Genomic DNA, 16,459 nt, shown 5'->3' with positions numbered 1-16,459 from the left:
GAGAGGCGACAGAGAGAGAGAGAGAGCGACAGAGAGAGAGAGAGAGAGAGAGAGAGAGCGACAGAGAGAGAGAGACAGAGAGAGAGAGCGACAGAGAGAGAGAGAGCGACAGAGAGAGAGAGAGAGAGAGGGCGACAGAGAGAGAGAGAGAGGCGACAGAGAGAGAGAGAGAGGGCGACAGAGAGAGAGAGAGAGCGACAGAGAGAGAGAGAGAGGGCGACAGAGAGAGAGAGAGAGGGCGACAGAGAGAGAGAGAGAGGGGCGACAGAGAGAGAGAGAGAGGGGGCGACAGAGAGAGAGAGGGGGGGGCGACAGAGAGAGAGAGAGGGGGCGACAGAGAGAGAGAGGGGGCGACAGAGAGAGAGGGCGACAGAGAGAGAGAGGGGGCGACAGAGAGAGAGAGGGGGGCGACAGAGAGAGAGAGGGGGGGCGACAGAGAGAGAGAGGGGGCGAGAGAGGGGGCGAGAGAGAGAGAGGGGGCGACAGAGAGAGAGGGCGACAGAGAGAGAGGGCGACAGAGAGAGAGATGATAATAGTCTCATGTCTCCACTGACCTTCCAGTTGAATCCCAGACGTAGACCCACAAAATAGGCGTTGTTGACGATGTTGTGGTGGGAGAGGGTGGCACCTTTAGGATTTCCTGTTGTTCCCTAGAGAACAGTAGACATTAGACAGACTAATACTGTTGTTCCCTCCAGACCAGTAGACATCAGACAGACTAATACTGTTGGGGGGGGGGATTCCGTTAGCGGAACGTGTGTCCTAGACAGGGTAATCTGTGTCCTAGACAGGGTAATCTGTGTCCTAGACAGGGTAATCTGTGTCCTAGACAGGGTAATCTGTGTCCTAGACGGGGTAATCGGTGTCCTAGACAGGGTAATCTGTGTCCAGGAAATCAGCCGTAAAGAATTCTTCTTCTTCTTTCAACAGGAGACCTACGGATGTGAACTGTATGTTGATGGGGTCGTCGAAGGACAGTTTGGTCTGCAGGTCCTGCAGCTCCTGGTGGTGCTGTCTGCTTCCAGCCTGCATCACATCCTCTACATGTACAGTCCCTGTCTGTCTGCTGTCTGTCACAATCACCATACGCAGGTCTGGTAGTCTGGCAGGAGGAACACAGTAGGTTAACATTACAGTAACATTACAGTAACACAATGACCGTTACATTACAGTAACACAATGACCGTTACATTACAGTAACACAATGACCATTACATTACAGTAACATTACAGTAACACAATGACCATTACAGTACAGTAACATTACAGTAACACAATGACAGTAACATTACAGTAACACAATGACCATTACATTACAGTAACATTACAGAAACAATGACCGTTACATTACAGTAACACAATGACCATTACATTAACATTACAGTAACACAATGACCATTACATTACAGTAACACAATGACCGTTACATTACAGTAACACAATGACCGTTACATTACAGTAATACAATGACCATTACATTACAGTAACATTACAGTAACACAATGACAGTAACACAATGACCACTACATTACAGTAACACAATGACCATTACATTACAGTAACATTACAGTAACACAATGACCATTACATTACAGTCACACTGACCGTTACATTACAGTAACACAATGACCATTACATTACAGTAACACAATGACCGTTACATTACAGTAACACAATGACCATTACATTACAGTAACATTACAGTAACACAATGACAGTAACATTACAGTAACACAATGACCATTACATTACAGTAACATTACAGTAACACAATGACCATTACATTACAGTAACATTACAGTAACACAATGACAGTAACATTACAGTACCAAAATGACCGTTACATTACAGTAACACAATGACCATTACAGTAACACAATGACCATAACATTACAGTAACACAATGACCATTACATTACAGTAACATTACAGTAACACAATGACCATTACATTACAGTAACATTACAGTAACACAATGACAGTAACATTACAGTACCAAAATGACCGTTACATTACAGTAACACAATGACCATTACATTACAGTAACATTACAGTAACACAATGACCATTACAATACAGTAACATTACAGTAACACAATGACCATGACATTACAGTAACACAATGACCATTACATTACAGTAACACAATGACCATTAAATTACAGTAACATTACAGTAACACAATGACCATTACATTACAGTAACACTCAGTAATATTACAGTAACACAATGACCATTACATTACAGTAACACAATGACCATTACATTACAGTAACATTACAGCAACACAATGATAGTAACATTACAGTAACAGCCTTCATTAGGTCCTCTACTGTCCCCGTCTGTCACCATCACCATACACAGATACTGAGGTTCCATTTACAGGTAACTAGACATCCACCGGTGGTAATATTTCTTATTCAGAGTCGATCCAGCAGAGTTGCTGTGTTCCCTTCTACTGTGTTTCACATTAGCCAATAATTCTAATACACCATTTCTGATATACAGTATCACATGCCTTACTTTTATGTTCGTGCATCAGTAAAAGCAGGAAGTGCATCACCTTTGCCTCTACTTCCTTTCCTTTCAATTAGGCTGGTTTGGATTTGTCCCTGACCAAAATGGCTGCCATTATCATACCATTCAGGAACTTTGAGGGTTTATGACATAGCCCTTCTAGTAATTTAATGGGATCTCTACTATGGCTATAAATATGTTAGCCACAGACCACATATCTGTTCAGGGTTCTATATCTATGATGTTCGCTATCCTGCTAGGTACTTGTTTACTTCATGGTGCAGTAATACAATATGTCTGTTGACGCAGTCATGGTCCAGTAGTACAATATTAACATACCTGTCTGTTGACTCAGTCATGGTACAGTAGTACAATATTAACATACCTGTCTGTTAACTCAGTCATGGTACAGTAGTACAATATGTCTGTTGACTCAGTCATGATGCAGTAATACAATATGTCTGTTGACTCAGTCATGATGCAGTAATACAATATGTCTGTTGACTCAGTCATGATGCAGTAATACAATATGTCTGTTGACTCAGTCATGATGCAGTAGTACAATATGTCTGTTGACTCAGTCATGATGCAGTAGTACAATATGTCTGTTGACTCAGTCATGATGCAGTAGTACAATATGTCTGTTGACTCAGTCATGATGCAGTAGTACAATATGTCTGTTGACTCAGTCATGATGCAGTAATACAATATGTCTGTTGACTCAGTCATGATGCAGTAGTACAATATGTCTGTTGACTCAGTCATGATGCAGTAGTACAATATGTCTGTTAACTCAGTCATGATGCAGTAGTACAATATGTCTGTTAACTCAGTCATGATACAGTAGTACAATATTAACATACCTGTCTGTTGACTCAGTCATGATACAGTAGTACAATATTAACATACCTGTCTGTTAACTCAGTCATGATACAGTAGTACAATATTAACATACCTGTCTGTTGACTCAGTCATGATACAGTAGTACAATATGTAACATGTTGACTCAGTCATGATCTGCTGTGTCCATCTGTCTGTTGCTCAGTCATGATGCATAGTACAATATGTCTGTTAACTCAGTCATGATGCAGTAGTACAAACCTATTTAAACTACCAGATGCAGTAGTAACAGAACCTCTGTTGACTTAGTGGGTGGGTACAATATTAACATACTGTTTACACTGCAGTCATGAGACAGTAGATACAATATGGGTCTTAACATGTTACACTCACCTATACAGAGACAGAGATAACAGAACCTCTGTTGACTCAGTCATGATGGTGGGACACACAACTATGCAGAGATAACAGAACCTGTCTGTTAACTCAGTCATGATGCAGTAGTACAGAACCTCTGGGTCTTTACACTCAGCACTGCACCTACATGATACAGAGACAATATTAACAGAACCTCTGGGTCTTAAACTGTGGGACACACCACTGTCACTGATGCAGAATACAGAACCTTCTTAAACTGGAGCTCCTGAAGACCACCACTCTGCTGTGTCCATCTGGGCACCTCAGTCTCAACAGAACCTCTGGGTCTTAAACTGGGTGGGACACACCACTGCTTTACACTGCACCTACAGAGACAGAGATAACAGAACCTCTGGGTCTTAAACTGGGTGGGACACACCACTGCTTTACACTGCACCTACAGAGACAGAGATAACAGAACCTCTGGGTCTTAAACTGGGTGGGACACACCACTGCTTTACACTGCACCTACAGAGACAGAGATAACAGAACCTCTGGGTCTTAAACTGGGTGGGACACAGACAGCACCAGGGTCAGGATCAGTTCAGCTATTCATTCAGTCTATCCAGGAAGTGTAAAACAACACTGTTCTGGATAAGAACAAACCTTCCCCAGGGTGAACTCCAGCTCCTTCAGCTGATAGGCTGGGTTTATTGACACCTGTAGAGATTAGAACAAACCTTCCCCTGCTTTCAGCACTGCACCTAGAGATTAGAACAAACCTTCCCCATAACTCCAGCTCCTTCAGCTGATAGGCTGGGTTTATTGACACCTGTAGAGATTAGAACAAACCTTCCCCAGGGTGAACTCCAGCTCCTTCAGCTGATAGGCTGGGTTTATTGACACCTGTAGAGATTAGAACAAACCTTCCCCAGGGTGAACTCCAGCTCCTTCAGCTGATAGGCTGGGTTTAACACCTGGGTGAGATTAGAACAAACCTTCCCCAGGGTGAACTCCAGCTCCTTCAGCTGATAGGCTGGATTGACACCTGTAGAGATTAGAACAAACCTTCCCCAGGGTGAACTCCAGCTCCTTCAGCTGATAGGCTGGGTTTATTGACACCTGTATTAGAACAAACCTTCCCCAGGGTGCTCCTTCAGATAGGCTTTTATTGAGAACAAACCTTCCCCAGGGTGAACTCCAGCTCCTTCAGCTGATAGGCTGGGTTTATTGACACCTGTAGAGATTAGAACAAACCTTCCCCAGGGTGAACTCCAGCTCCTTCAGCTGATAGGCTGGGTTTATTGACACCTGTAGAGATTAGAACAAACCTTCCCCAGGGTGAACTCCAGCTCCTTCAGCTGATAGGCTGGGTTTATTGACACCTGTAGAGATTAGAACAAACCTTCCCCAGGGTGAACTGATAGGCTGGGTTTATTGACACCTGTAGAGATTAGAAGCTGATAGGCTGGGTTTAAGAACAAACTTCCCCAGGGTGAACTCCAGCTCCTTCAGCTGATAGGCTGGGTTTATTGACACCTGTAGAGATTAGAACAAACCTTCCCCAGGGTGAACTCCAGCTCCTTCAGCTGATAGGCTGGGTTTATTGACACCTGTAGAGATTAGAACAAACCTTCCCCAGGGTGAACTCCAGCTCCTTCAGCTGATAGGCTGGGTTTATTGACACCTGTAGAGATTAGAACAAACCTTCCCCAGGGTGAACTCCAGCTCCTTCAGCTGATAGGCTGGGTTTATTGACACCTGTAGAGATTAGAACAAACCTTCCCCAGGGTGAACTCCAGCTCCTTCAGCTGATAGGCTGGGTTTATTGACACCTGTAGAGATTAGAACAAACCTTCCCCAGGGTGAACTCCAGCTCCTTCAGCTGATAGGCTGGGTTTATTGACACCTGTAGAGATTAGAACAATACTTTAATATTCGGACCAATTGATCCTAACAGATAATACATGTTCATTTTAGAATCTAATATAATAGCTCATCTTCACCAGTATGATGCCAGCCTTGGCTGTGGCGAACTGAAACAGGATCCAGTGGTATGTGTTGGGCCCCCAGACTCCTAGTCTGTCCCCTCTCTTCAGACCCAGGGCCAGGAGACCTGCAGCGGCCTGGTCAACCTGGGGAGGAGGGAGACCATGACCCAGGAAGTAATATACAGGATGATATCTATAAATAGTTTCCCAACAATATACTGACACATAATAGTTATGTTACTATTTGGTTAACCACCAATCAGATGCACTGACAGATGGTCCTGCTGAATGTGCTTTGAGTGGGTACAAAGGTAACGGCCTAACAATGATCTCTAGATATGATGAAATAGATTAGAAGAGAGGGTGGATGAAAGACCTACGTCCTCCTGAAACTGGGAGAAGGTCTTACGGACTCCATCCTGCAGGAACACCAGGGCCTCTCTGTGGGGCCAGCGGTTAGCTGCCGCCTGCAAACTCTGACCCACCGTCTGGCCCAGCAGGGACACTGAGGAGGCCCCATGGACGTAGCTGAAGCTCTGCCCTGGGACCACGGGGGGACTGTCCACATGGAGGGATCTGTTGAGGGACAGACATGAACAGTAGACAGAGTAGACCTGGGTCAAATACATGAGGGAAATAGTTGGAAGCTGTTTTTAGGTGCACTTGATAACACTTTGGAGTTTGGACATAGAGGACTATTTAATTGGTTCCATTGTACCACGCAAACTACAGTAAACACAACCAAGTATTTGACATATGTACTGTAGTTGACCAAAGTCTGATACAGAGAGAGATAAAGAGGGAGTAAACACAGAGAGATGGGTTGGAACAGAGAGACATGGGTTGGAACAGAGAGACATGGGTTGGAACAGAGAGACATGGGTTGGAACAGAGACATGGTTTGGAACAGAGAGACATGGTTTGGAACAGAGAGACATGGTTTGGAACAGAGAGACATGGGTTGGAACAGAGAGAGAAGGGTTGGAACAGAGAGACATGGGTTGGAACAGAGAGACATGGGTTGGAACAGAGAGACATGGGTTGGAACAGAGAGACATGGGTTGGAACAGAGAGACATGGGTTGGAAAAGAGAGACATGGGTTGGAACAGAGAGAGAAGGGTTGGAACAGAGAGAGAAGGGTTGGAACAGAGAGACATGGGTTGGAACAGAGAGACATGGGTTGGAACAGAGAGAGGGAGTAGATATTTACATTTGAGTCATTTAGCAGACACTCTTATCCAGAGAGGCCCACAGGAGCAATTAGGGTTAAATGCCTTGCTCAAGAGCAAGTCGGCTATGGGATTCAAACCAGAGACCTTTTGCTTACTGGCCCATTGCTCTTAACCACTAGACTACCTGCCGCCCAGACACAGAGGGATGGGTTGGTATACAAAGAGGGAGAAGAAACAAAGGGATCGGTTTGGTTTACAGACTGTAGAGTTGACTGTGAGGGTGTTCTTTATCCATGAAAGTAATCTATTTTGAAACAGAAGAAGGTTCTGGATGGAATCCCCCTTCATCTCAGACCCAACCTCCTGTTGTGTTCCCTGACTGTGGTTTCATAGTGGACCCCTCTCCACTGTTCCCTCCCCTCTCCACCGTTCTCTCCCCTCCCCTCTCCTCTCCTTTCCCCTCTCCACTGTTCCCTCCCCTCTCCCGTCTCCTCTCCTCTCCCTCCCCTCTCCACTGTTCCCTCCCCTCTCCACTGTTCCCTCCCCTCTCCACCGTTCTCTCCCCTCTCCTCCCTCTCCTCTCCCCTCCCCTCTCCACTGTTCTCTCCACTCTCCACTGTTCCCCCCCTCTCCACTGTTCTCTCCCCTCTCCACCGTTCTCTCCCCTCTCCACTGTTCTCTCCCCTCTCCACTGTTCTCTCCCCTCTCCCCTGTTCTCTCCCTGTTCTCTCCACTGTTCTCTCCCCTCTCCACTGTTCTCTCCCCTCTCCCCCGTTCTCTCCCCTCTCCACTGTTCTTCTCTCCACTGTTCTCTCCCCTCTCCCCCGTTCTCTCCCCTCTCCACTGTTCTCTCCCCTCTCCACTGTTCTCTCCCCTCTCCCCGTCTCTCCCCTCTCCACTGTTCTCTCCCCTCTCCACTGTTCTCTCCCCTCTCCACTGTTCTCTCCCCTCTCCACTGTTCTCTCCCCTCTCCACTGTTCTCTCCCCTCTCCACTCCACTGTTCTCTCCACTGTTCTCTCCCCCTCTCCACGGTTCTCTCCACTGTTCTCTCCCCTCTCCACGGTTCTCTCCCCTCTCCTCTCCTCTCCCCTCTCCACTGTTCTCTCCCCTCTCCACTGTTCTCTCCCCTCTCCACTGTTCTCTCCCCTCTCCACTGTTCTCTCCCCTCTCCACTGTTCTCTCCCCTCTCCACTGTTCTCTTAGGAGCCGTTGGGGAAACAGCACAGATACGGCCCACCTCACTCACTATTCTCCCATCAGGTCACAGGACACAAAGTCTTTCAGAGGGGAAACCAGAGATAACGGATACGTGACAAACATGTTCAGTGCCAAGACGACCACGCCGAGCCCCGTTCCTCACGGCCAAGACGACCGCGCCGAGCCCCGTTCCTCGCGGCCAAGACGACCGCCCCGAGCCCCGTTCCTCAGCGGCCAAGACGACCAGCGCCCAGCCCCGTTCCTCGCGGCCAAGACGACCGCGCACAGCCCCGTCCTCAGCCCCGGCCAAGATAAGACGACCGCCGAGCCCGTTCCTCACGGCCAAGACGACCACGCCGAGCCCCGTTCCTCACGGCCAAGACGACCGCGCCGAGCCCCGTTCCTCACGGCCAAGACGACCACGTTGAGCCCCGTTCCTCACGGCCAAGACAACCACGCTGAGCCAAGACAACCACGCTGAGCCCCGTTCCTTACAGCCAAGACGACCACGCCGAGCCCCGTTCCTTACGGCCAAGACGACCACGCCGAGCCCCATTCCTCACGGCCAAGACGACCACGCCGAGCCCCGTTCCTCACGGCCAAGACGACCAGGCCGAGCCCCGTTCCTCACGGCCAAGACAACCACGCCGAGCCCCGTTCCTTACGGCCAAGACAACCACGCCCGAGCCCCGTTCCTTACGGCCAAGACAGCCACGCCGAGCCCCGTTCCTCACGGCCAAGACAACCACGCCGAGCCCCGTTCCTTACGGCCAAGACAACCACGCCGAGCCCCGTTCCTTACGGCCAAGACAACCACGACAACGAGCCCCGTTCCTTACGGCCAAGACAACCACGCCGAGCCCCGTTCCTTACGGCCAAGACAGCCACCACGCGCCTTACGAGCCCCGTTCCTTACGGCCAAGACAGCCACGCCGAGCCCCGTTCCTTACGGCCAAGACAACCACGCCGAGCCCTGTTCCTTACAGCCAAGACAGCCACGCCGAGCCCCGTTCCTTTCAGCCAAGACAGCCACGCCGAGCCCCGTTCCTTACGGCCAAGACAACCACGCCGAGCCCCGTTCCTTACAGCCAAGACAACCACGCCGAGCCCCGTTCCTTACAGCCAAGACAGCCACGCCGAGCCCCGTTCCTTACAGCCAAGACAGCCACGCCGAGCCCCGTTCCTTACGAAGACAACCACGCCGAGCCCCGTTCCTCACAGCCAAGACAACCACGCCGAGCCCCGTTCCTTACAGCCAAGACAGCCACGCCGAGCCCCGTTCCTTACCAAGACAGCCAAGACAGCCACGCCGAGCCCGCGTTCCCCGTTCCTCACGGCCAAGACAGCCACGCCGAGCCCCGTTCCTTACAGCCAAGACAGCCACGCCGAGCCCCGTTCCTTACAGCCAAGACAGCCACGCCGAGCCCCGTTCCTTACAGCCAAGACAGCCACGCCGAGCCCCGTTCCTTACAGCCAAGACAACCACGCCGAGCCCCGTTCCTTACGGCCAAAGCAGAAACGGGGCTGGACAATCCAAGTAAAACCACATTTTAAAAACCAGTTTCTGAAATGGATTGTTTCGATAGCGTGGCTCAGCATTGAAGTACATTACCCTCAGTCTGAATACTGGGCAAGACACAGGCCATCAGGTCCATACTCTACAGCTGACGGATCATAGCGATCACTGCAACTGTAATTGACTACATTGAAATGGGATTGACCCCATCTAGTGGTGTGCTCTATAGGCCTGAATGACAAAATGGCATCTACAATCTATGTCAAAGGTCAGAGGTGGGCTTTAGAAAGGAAACACAACTTGCAAAATGACAGAAATAATCCAGCTAGTCTGTTTATGTCTGACAATGTGAAGAGAGCTGACCTACCTACAGCACCAGGTTGGGTTCCCAGGTGTCCATGTCTTCTGTAGTGAGGAGACCACCTGTACAGGTTGTAACACAGCCCTTCTAGAGAACACACTGAGCTGTCTGAGGTGAGTTGCCCTGGACCTCAGGAGAGAGGAGCTGATCCACACCGCTGACATGGCCTCAGTCAGCTCTGAAAATAACACCCGATTTATTATGTTCTGAACCCATTTAGACCCTTGTTAAAAATATTGGCTTAAAATCTTCCTAGAAGTCAGAAAAACATGAGAAGGGACATGTACAAATGCAGATTTTGGGCATTCTAGAAAGTCTTTATTCATATTATAAAAGTGATTTATTTAATTTTTCCATGTGGTTTCTATTAAGAGGCACTTAATGTAACAGGTTTTTGAAATTCCATATTGGTGCACAATTCCTATGTAAAATATCAAAGGAAAGCAAAAGGCACTCTATTCATGGAATGACCCATCTAGAATCTAGAAAGTCGATGACCATTGAAATGCATGGGGTTTTAAGCTAATATTGGTTGCAGTACAACAAGTAAGAATAGTATCAAACAGGAACCTGCACATTCTAAAGTTGGATAACTTTTGATAACTTATGTGCTTTCAGCAAATAGGTGTCAGATTTCCCCGCAAGCACATTAATAAGAAGTATGTCGAATTTCTAAATCAGTTCTTGCTTTAAGCAAGCGCATCTATCTAAAATCATTTCGCGGCTGTATAGCATACTCAATGCAACACATTTACTGTGAACATTTACTTCTGAATAACACGTCATTACAAAATAGATTACTCGCACTTTTTCTTATTTTGCCTTGGTAATGGGTAGGCTATCGCTAGATCGTTACACAGAACTTCCATGCTGGTTTGAAAACTCATATCTTTACAATAAATTACATAATGTGCTCTAACTTCAGAAAACTTTTCTCCGATCTTTTCAAGTATAACATAAGTTTCCCTACCAGAAAACACGCGACACCGTAAAGTGTTGTGTATTCGCGCACAGAAATTCAGGAGGAAACTGATGAACGGATGGCTGAACAATGTTTATGCTTGACCGCGTTTTGGAAGTGTCCGCTTTCCTGGTACAACCTGTTACGAAACACGACGTGCGCAATCTGCCTGCGCATGTCCAACATAAATACCCAGCTGTCAAGGCGGGTACATTAAAATGTCTTTATTTTCTGGCTAGGTAGCAAGATATTTTCTTATTTGGAATACGTTTTTAGAAGCTATTGTCCAAATCACTTGAGAGTTTTCTACAACTCTAACTTTGTAGTCTGATGCTACTTACAGAAATCGATTACGCTCAAATCAAATGTATTTATAAAGCCCTTCTTACATCAGCTGATACCTCAACGTGCTGTACAGAAACCCAGCCTAAAACCCCAAACAGCAAGCAATGCAGGTGTAGAAGCACCTAAGCTACGCTAAGTTGTTTTGCAAGCTATTTTTAAGTTAGCTCGATTCTTCTGTATAGAGACATAGCTGGCTGGTATAATAACGTCTAACTGGGAGTGGGGACAGACAATTGTAAATGGTTTAGACGGGGCTTTACATTAATCAAAGTGCAGTACAGATTCAAAGAATGCAGGCAATGCAAAAGCTAAACAAATTATTTTTATACTTCAGTCGTGCTTCTACAAAAAACTACAGATATAACTGGGTGATCAATAAATCATGGGATTTATGTCAGTTGCTAGGGGTACTCGTAGGGGTACCTACGAGCGTCATTCTGCTTCACAATGCCCTGGGGTACGTAAAAGTAGTGATTTTACGTCATGCTGTAACACATACATACACTCACGTTGTTTGCCACTTTTGTATGAATTGTTTTTAATGAAATATATTTGTATGTCATGGTCATGTATTCATTATCTTTAACTGGTTAAATGTTTGTAGTTCGCATGTTTCAGCAATGATTAACAGGGTTAAAGGGTTAAAAAGTCGTAAATCTCTGCTTGATTTTGCTTTTGTTTTTTTTGGCCTTTTTTATACAATTCTATTTTTCCACGGAAGAAAGCAATAATTAACACAAAAATACTATAAAGAAATGGACACGACCTGTTTATTCAATGGAAGTTGCTCTCCGTGAATATAAATGCTGAGAAGTGCTCACCTGAATCCATTCGGCTATGGGTTTCAGATCCCCACCATAACAATACAAGTCAGACCAACCTTTAGAGGTTTTATTTACAACCTCTGGTGTATAACATGTTGGGAATAGTGGTATAGGAGAGGCTGCCATGAAATATAACCTCTAACCCCTAACTTGAGTGGAGTCTTCACCAATGCCAAGAGAGGCCTATCTTCGTGCCTGCCTCCACTGAGTGAGAACGGCTGCAATCTGCACCACGAGGCTCGCTGCACCACGAGGCTCGCTGCACCACGAGGCTCGCTGCACCACGAGGCTCGCTGCACCACGAGGCTCGCTGCACCACGAGGCTCGCTGCACCACGAGGCTCGCTGCACCACGAGGCTCGCTGCACCACGAGGCTCGCTGCACCACGAGGCTCCCTGCACCACGAGGCTCGCTGCACCACCTCGCTGCACCACGAGGCTCCTGCACCACGAGGCTCCCTGCACCACGAGGCTCCCTGCACCACGAGGCTCCCTGCACCACGGGCTCCCTGCACCACGAGGCTCCCTGCACCACGAGGCTCCCTGCACCACGAGGCTCCCTGCACCACGAGGCTCCCTGCACCACGAGGCTCCCTGCACCACGAGGCTCCCTGCACCACGAGGCTCCCTGCACCACGAGGCTCCCTGCACCACGAGGCTCCCTGCACCACGAGGCTCCCTGCACCACGAGGCTCCCTGCACCACGAGGCTCCCTGCACCACGGGCTCCCTGCACCACGAGGCTCCCTGCACCACGAGGCTCCCTGCACCACCTCCCTGCACCAGGGCTCCCTGCACCACGAGGCTCCCTGCACCACGAGGCTCCCTGCACCACGAGGCTCCCTGCACCACGAGGCTCCCTGCACCACGAGGCTCCCTGCACCACGTCCTTCCCAGATACAGTCGTGGTCGGCAGTGAGGTGCACAGCTGCAGCTTTCTGTCCTTCATTACTGGGAAAGGCCTAGATTCTACATCCATCTCATTAGATCAGAACAGGATGGACCAAAAAAAAGATATAGCTGTTTTGCTGATTTGATTTTCCAATCAGCTTCAGGCAACTTTGACGTAAGGCTTGATCACACCTGTAGTGACTCCTTCCATCAGTCACGTCCATTGGTTGTTGATCACTTGTTCACTAGATCATGGATATGCATAGCCATCTCGTGACAACTCTGAGTGTTTTTTCCCTCAAATTTTCCTAATTATGTCCGTACACTTAACCGAAGCATTACGAAACAAATATTGGATCAAATAAACCTCATGTAGCAAATAATCAATTCAAATTTATGTTTACCAAATTCGACACTTATTGACCTTTATACAAAGGTTTTATACAAAATCACTTAGTTAGCGAAACGCAACAGCGCCACCTGCTGGAGAAGACATTTGTCTGTTATCCCTCTCGCTTCCTCTGGTTATGCATCATAACTGCGTCTCTCATTGGCTTGTAACCCCCCACCCCACCCGTCCACCCTCAGTGATTTTAACTGACAGCAAGAGGAGCCTACAGCAACCAGAGAGAGCGAGACTGAACGCAAACACAGAACGCCAATTGCCTGTTTACAATAACATTTTGTTTGATAACTGTGACAATCATATTCTGGACATTTCCCTTTATATTTTTTGGGTTGCTATTGTCCCAGTGTGTTTAGCGGATCTGTACAGTATGTGTGTTGGGGGTGTGTCCATCTGGAAAGTGACAGCATCGTGTGTTTGTAGCCAATCACAGTGGGAGGCTAACTCCTATAATATGAGTCTTCTATCCTCTCAAACCAACTAGTCAGGAAAACATTACCTTAAGGTTCACTTTCTCATGAGATTTATTAAGCTGCATCATGACTGATGTACAACAGAGTTCACTTATTAATCACTTATTTTTCAATATCTTTATTTCATTTTATCGAACAGACTGGACAACTAATTGTACATCATGATATGTGATGTTGGACTGATGTACAATAGTAAAACTCAGGTTCTTCATTTTAAACATGTCGTAAAGACATCTGAAATAAATACAACTGTAATATTGCCAAACGTTGGTATGTACAAATGTGTTGTTAGGCAGAGTTACAATGCTTAGTTCCAGACCTGTATATATGGGGACAGAGCAACAGGCTGACATAGAGCTCAGAGTGACATGGTAGAGGTGGGTGACATCATAGACCATGGGAGTAAGCAAGCACTCCAAATGATAGTTCTAGAATAGGTGGAATAGTTTTAGGACCAGTCTCCCAGACACAGATTAAGCCTAGTGCTGGATTCTAAATCATGCTGAATGGAGAATCTCCATGGAGTCCAAGACTAGGCGTAAAAGATGCACTGTGCAGATATCGCACCGCCATTTCCTGGTTGCTTGAATTCAAATTTCAACTTGTGAGAAAACAAGCAAGTATAGTGTAGAGAATCATTGTAGCATCTAAACCACTGTGAAATAGATTTTCCAGAACCAAAAACATTGTATTTTCAGCTGATTTGAAGCTGGTGTATAAAACCCAAAGTAAAAGACCCCAAAAAACAAAACTATAAAACAGGAAGCATAGAAAAATAACAGATCTACCACCTTCTTAGACTTGCTTTCAATGAAAATAACAGATCTATAACATTTCTATGTGAATTTGGTCAGGTCACCCAAAAAGCTACACATTGCAGCTCTAATCTGTGTCTGGGAAACTGGCCTCAAGGCTTTTCATTTAAGGCTGTGATACGAGGGGCACTATTAACCCCAGATGAAGATAGACAGGCAGAATGGGGGATGGAAAATACATCACAAATGAATATCAACGACAGAAACCAGGAAGAGGCTTGTCATTCTGAGATGAGGTTCTCTATTACAAATGTTTCATCGACAGGACAGGAGCAAACGTGACAAAATGGTCACCAATAGCAATTTGCATATTAGTCAAAGACGAGCATTTTTAGCCTGATTAAAACTAGACTGAGCACTCCCCTCATGGTGAACACAGCATTCAGTCTGGTTTAACCAGGCTAGGATCTAGTCTAGAAAAAGGGATAAGCGTGACCCACTGTTAGATAGCTCTAGGGTGAGGTTTCCCCTAGGTACAGATCTAGGATCAGCTTCCCCTCCCCAATCCTAACCTTAACCATTTGTGGGGTAAAGGGAAAAACTGACCCAGGGTCAGCATCTAAGGCAACTTCATCCTTTGATGGTTGGACTGCTGGGTTATTGTTGCTGGATATTCTGTTCTGCAGGTTATGGTAGACAGGATGTTAGCTGGATAAGATTTAACCACCAACAGGTGCACAGTACAGTATATATATATATATATCAATGTGAATAAGTAAGTTTTGTCTGATGCACTGCTGTGCTGAGGGTTGACTCGTTTGTTTCTATCAAGCAACAGTTTTGTCTGATACTAATTACGCATCAGAATAGGGAAAGGGGATTAAATGAATATAACATGGTACCAACCTCATAAATACACAGCCATCCATCCAAGGCTTATATAAAGTAGTAAGGGCTTAGTCTTCCCCTGAACATCACTGGTCATCCATCCAAGGCTTATATAAAGTAGGAGTGCACTAGATAGTGAATAGGGTGCCATTAGGACGGTACAGTCTGTGGTGAAGCAGACCTAACTTCATTAATGAAGAGGACAGCAGCTGATGTTTCCAGGCTATTTAACATGGAGGTCCCTCCCTCCCTCTCAGACTACAGATGGTCCACCAGCTGACCGGTCTGTTCTGTCTGGCCAGCCCACACCCAGGACAATAGGGACTTGGGGGTGCATCTCAATAGTATAAAGTGGTTTTCTCATCTTCTCTTCTTTCCCTCCTCTGCACTGATGGGAAGGAAATTACAGGTGAAAGCTCATTTCTGGTAGAGATGGATCATCCATGTGGCTTTTACCAGTCCTGTTTTATCATTCTCTCCAAGACTGACTTGGCTACTGAGAGGAAGGAGACGAGGAGATGAGGCTATTAACTGGGCTACTGAGAGGAAGGAGATGAGGAGATGAGGCTATTAACTGGGCTACTGAGAGGAAGGAGACGAGGAGATGAGGCTATTAACTGGACTACTGAGAGGAAGGAGACGAGGAGATGAGGCTATTAACTGGGCTACTGAGAAGGAGATAAGGAGATTAACTGGGCTACTGAGAGGAAGGAGATGAGGAGATGAGGCTATTAACTGGGCTACTGAGAGGAAGGAGATGAGGAGATGAGGCTATTAACTGGACTACTGAGAGAAGGAGACGAGGCTATTAACTGGACTACTGAGGAAGGAGACGAGGCTATTAACTGGACTACTGAGAGGAAGGAGACGAGGAGATGAGGCTATTAACTGGGCTATTGAGAGGAAGGAGATGAGGCTATTAACTGGGCTATTGAGAGGAAGGAGACGAGGAGATGAGGCTATTA

The 16,459-nt window shown here is 46.8% G+C and overlaps 1 protein-coding gene across 1 annotated transcript in view; it reads right to left on the bottom strand.

Annotated features, from left to right (window-relative positions):
* Window positions 1–12,105, bottom strand: part of LOC121844790 (medium-chain acyl-CoA ligase ACSF2, mitochondrial-like) — a 34,310-nt gene extending 22,205 nt beyond the window's left edge. The window contains exons 1-9 of the mRNA XM_042315323.1: window positions 12,081–12,105; window positions 9,960–10,131; window positions 6,086–6,281; window positions 5,721–5,849; window positions 5,570–5,623; window positions 4,105–4,242; window positions 3,992–4,053; window positions 940–1,102; window positions 555–650 (exon numbers count right to left, since the gene is read on the bottom strand). Coding sequence (XP_042171257.1) covers window positions 555–650; window positions 940–1,102; window positions 3,992–4,053; window positions 4,105–4,242; window positions 5,570–5,623; window positions 5,721–5,849; window positions 6,086–6,281; window positions 9,960–10,131; window positions 12,081–12,090 — 1,020 coding nt within the window. The 5' untranslated portion in view covers window positions 12,091–12,105. The remainder of the gene's footprint in view (window positions 1–554; window positions 651–939; window positions 1,103–3,991; window positions 4,054–4,104; window positions 4,243–5,569; window positions 5,624–5,720; window positions 5,850–6,085; window positions 6,282–9,959; window positions 10,132–12,080) is intronic.
* Between the last annotated feature and the right edge of the window lie 4,354 nt (window positions 12,106–16,459).

The sequence above is a fragment of the Oncorhynchus tshawytscha genome, unplaced genomic scaffold (assembly GCF_018296145.1).
Source record: "Oncorhynchus tshawytscha isolate Ot180627B unplaced genomic scaffold, Otsh_v2.0 Un_scaffold_2056_pilon_pilon, whole genome shotgun sequence".
Lineage (NCBI taxonomy): Eukaryota > Metazoa > Chordata > Actinopteri > Salmoniformes > Salmonidae > Oncorhynchus > Oncorhynchus tshawytscha.
Note: the sequence above shows the minus strand (reverse complement) of the source record. Positions and strands in the feature narration are given on the sequence as shown.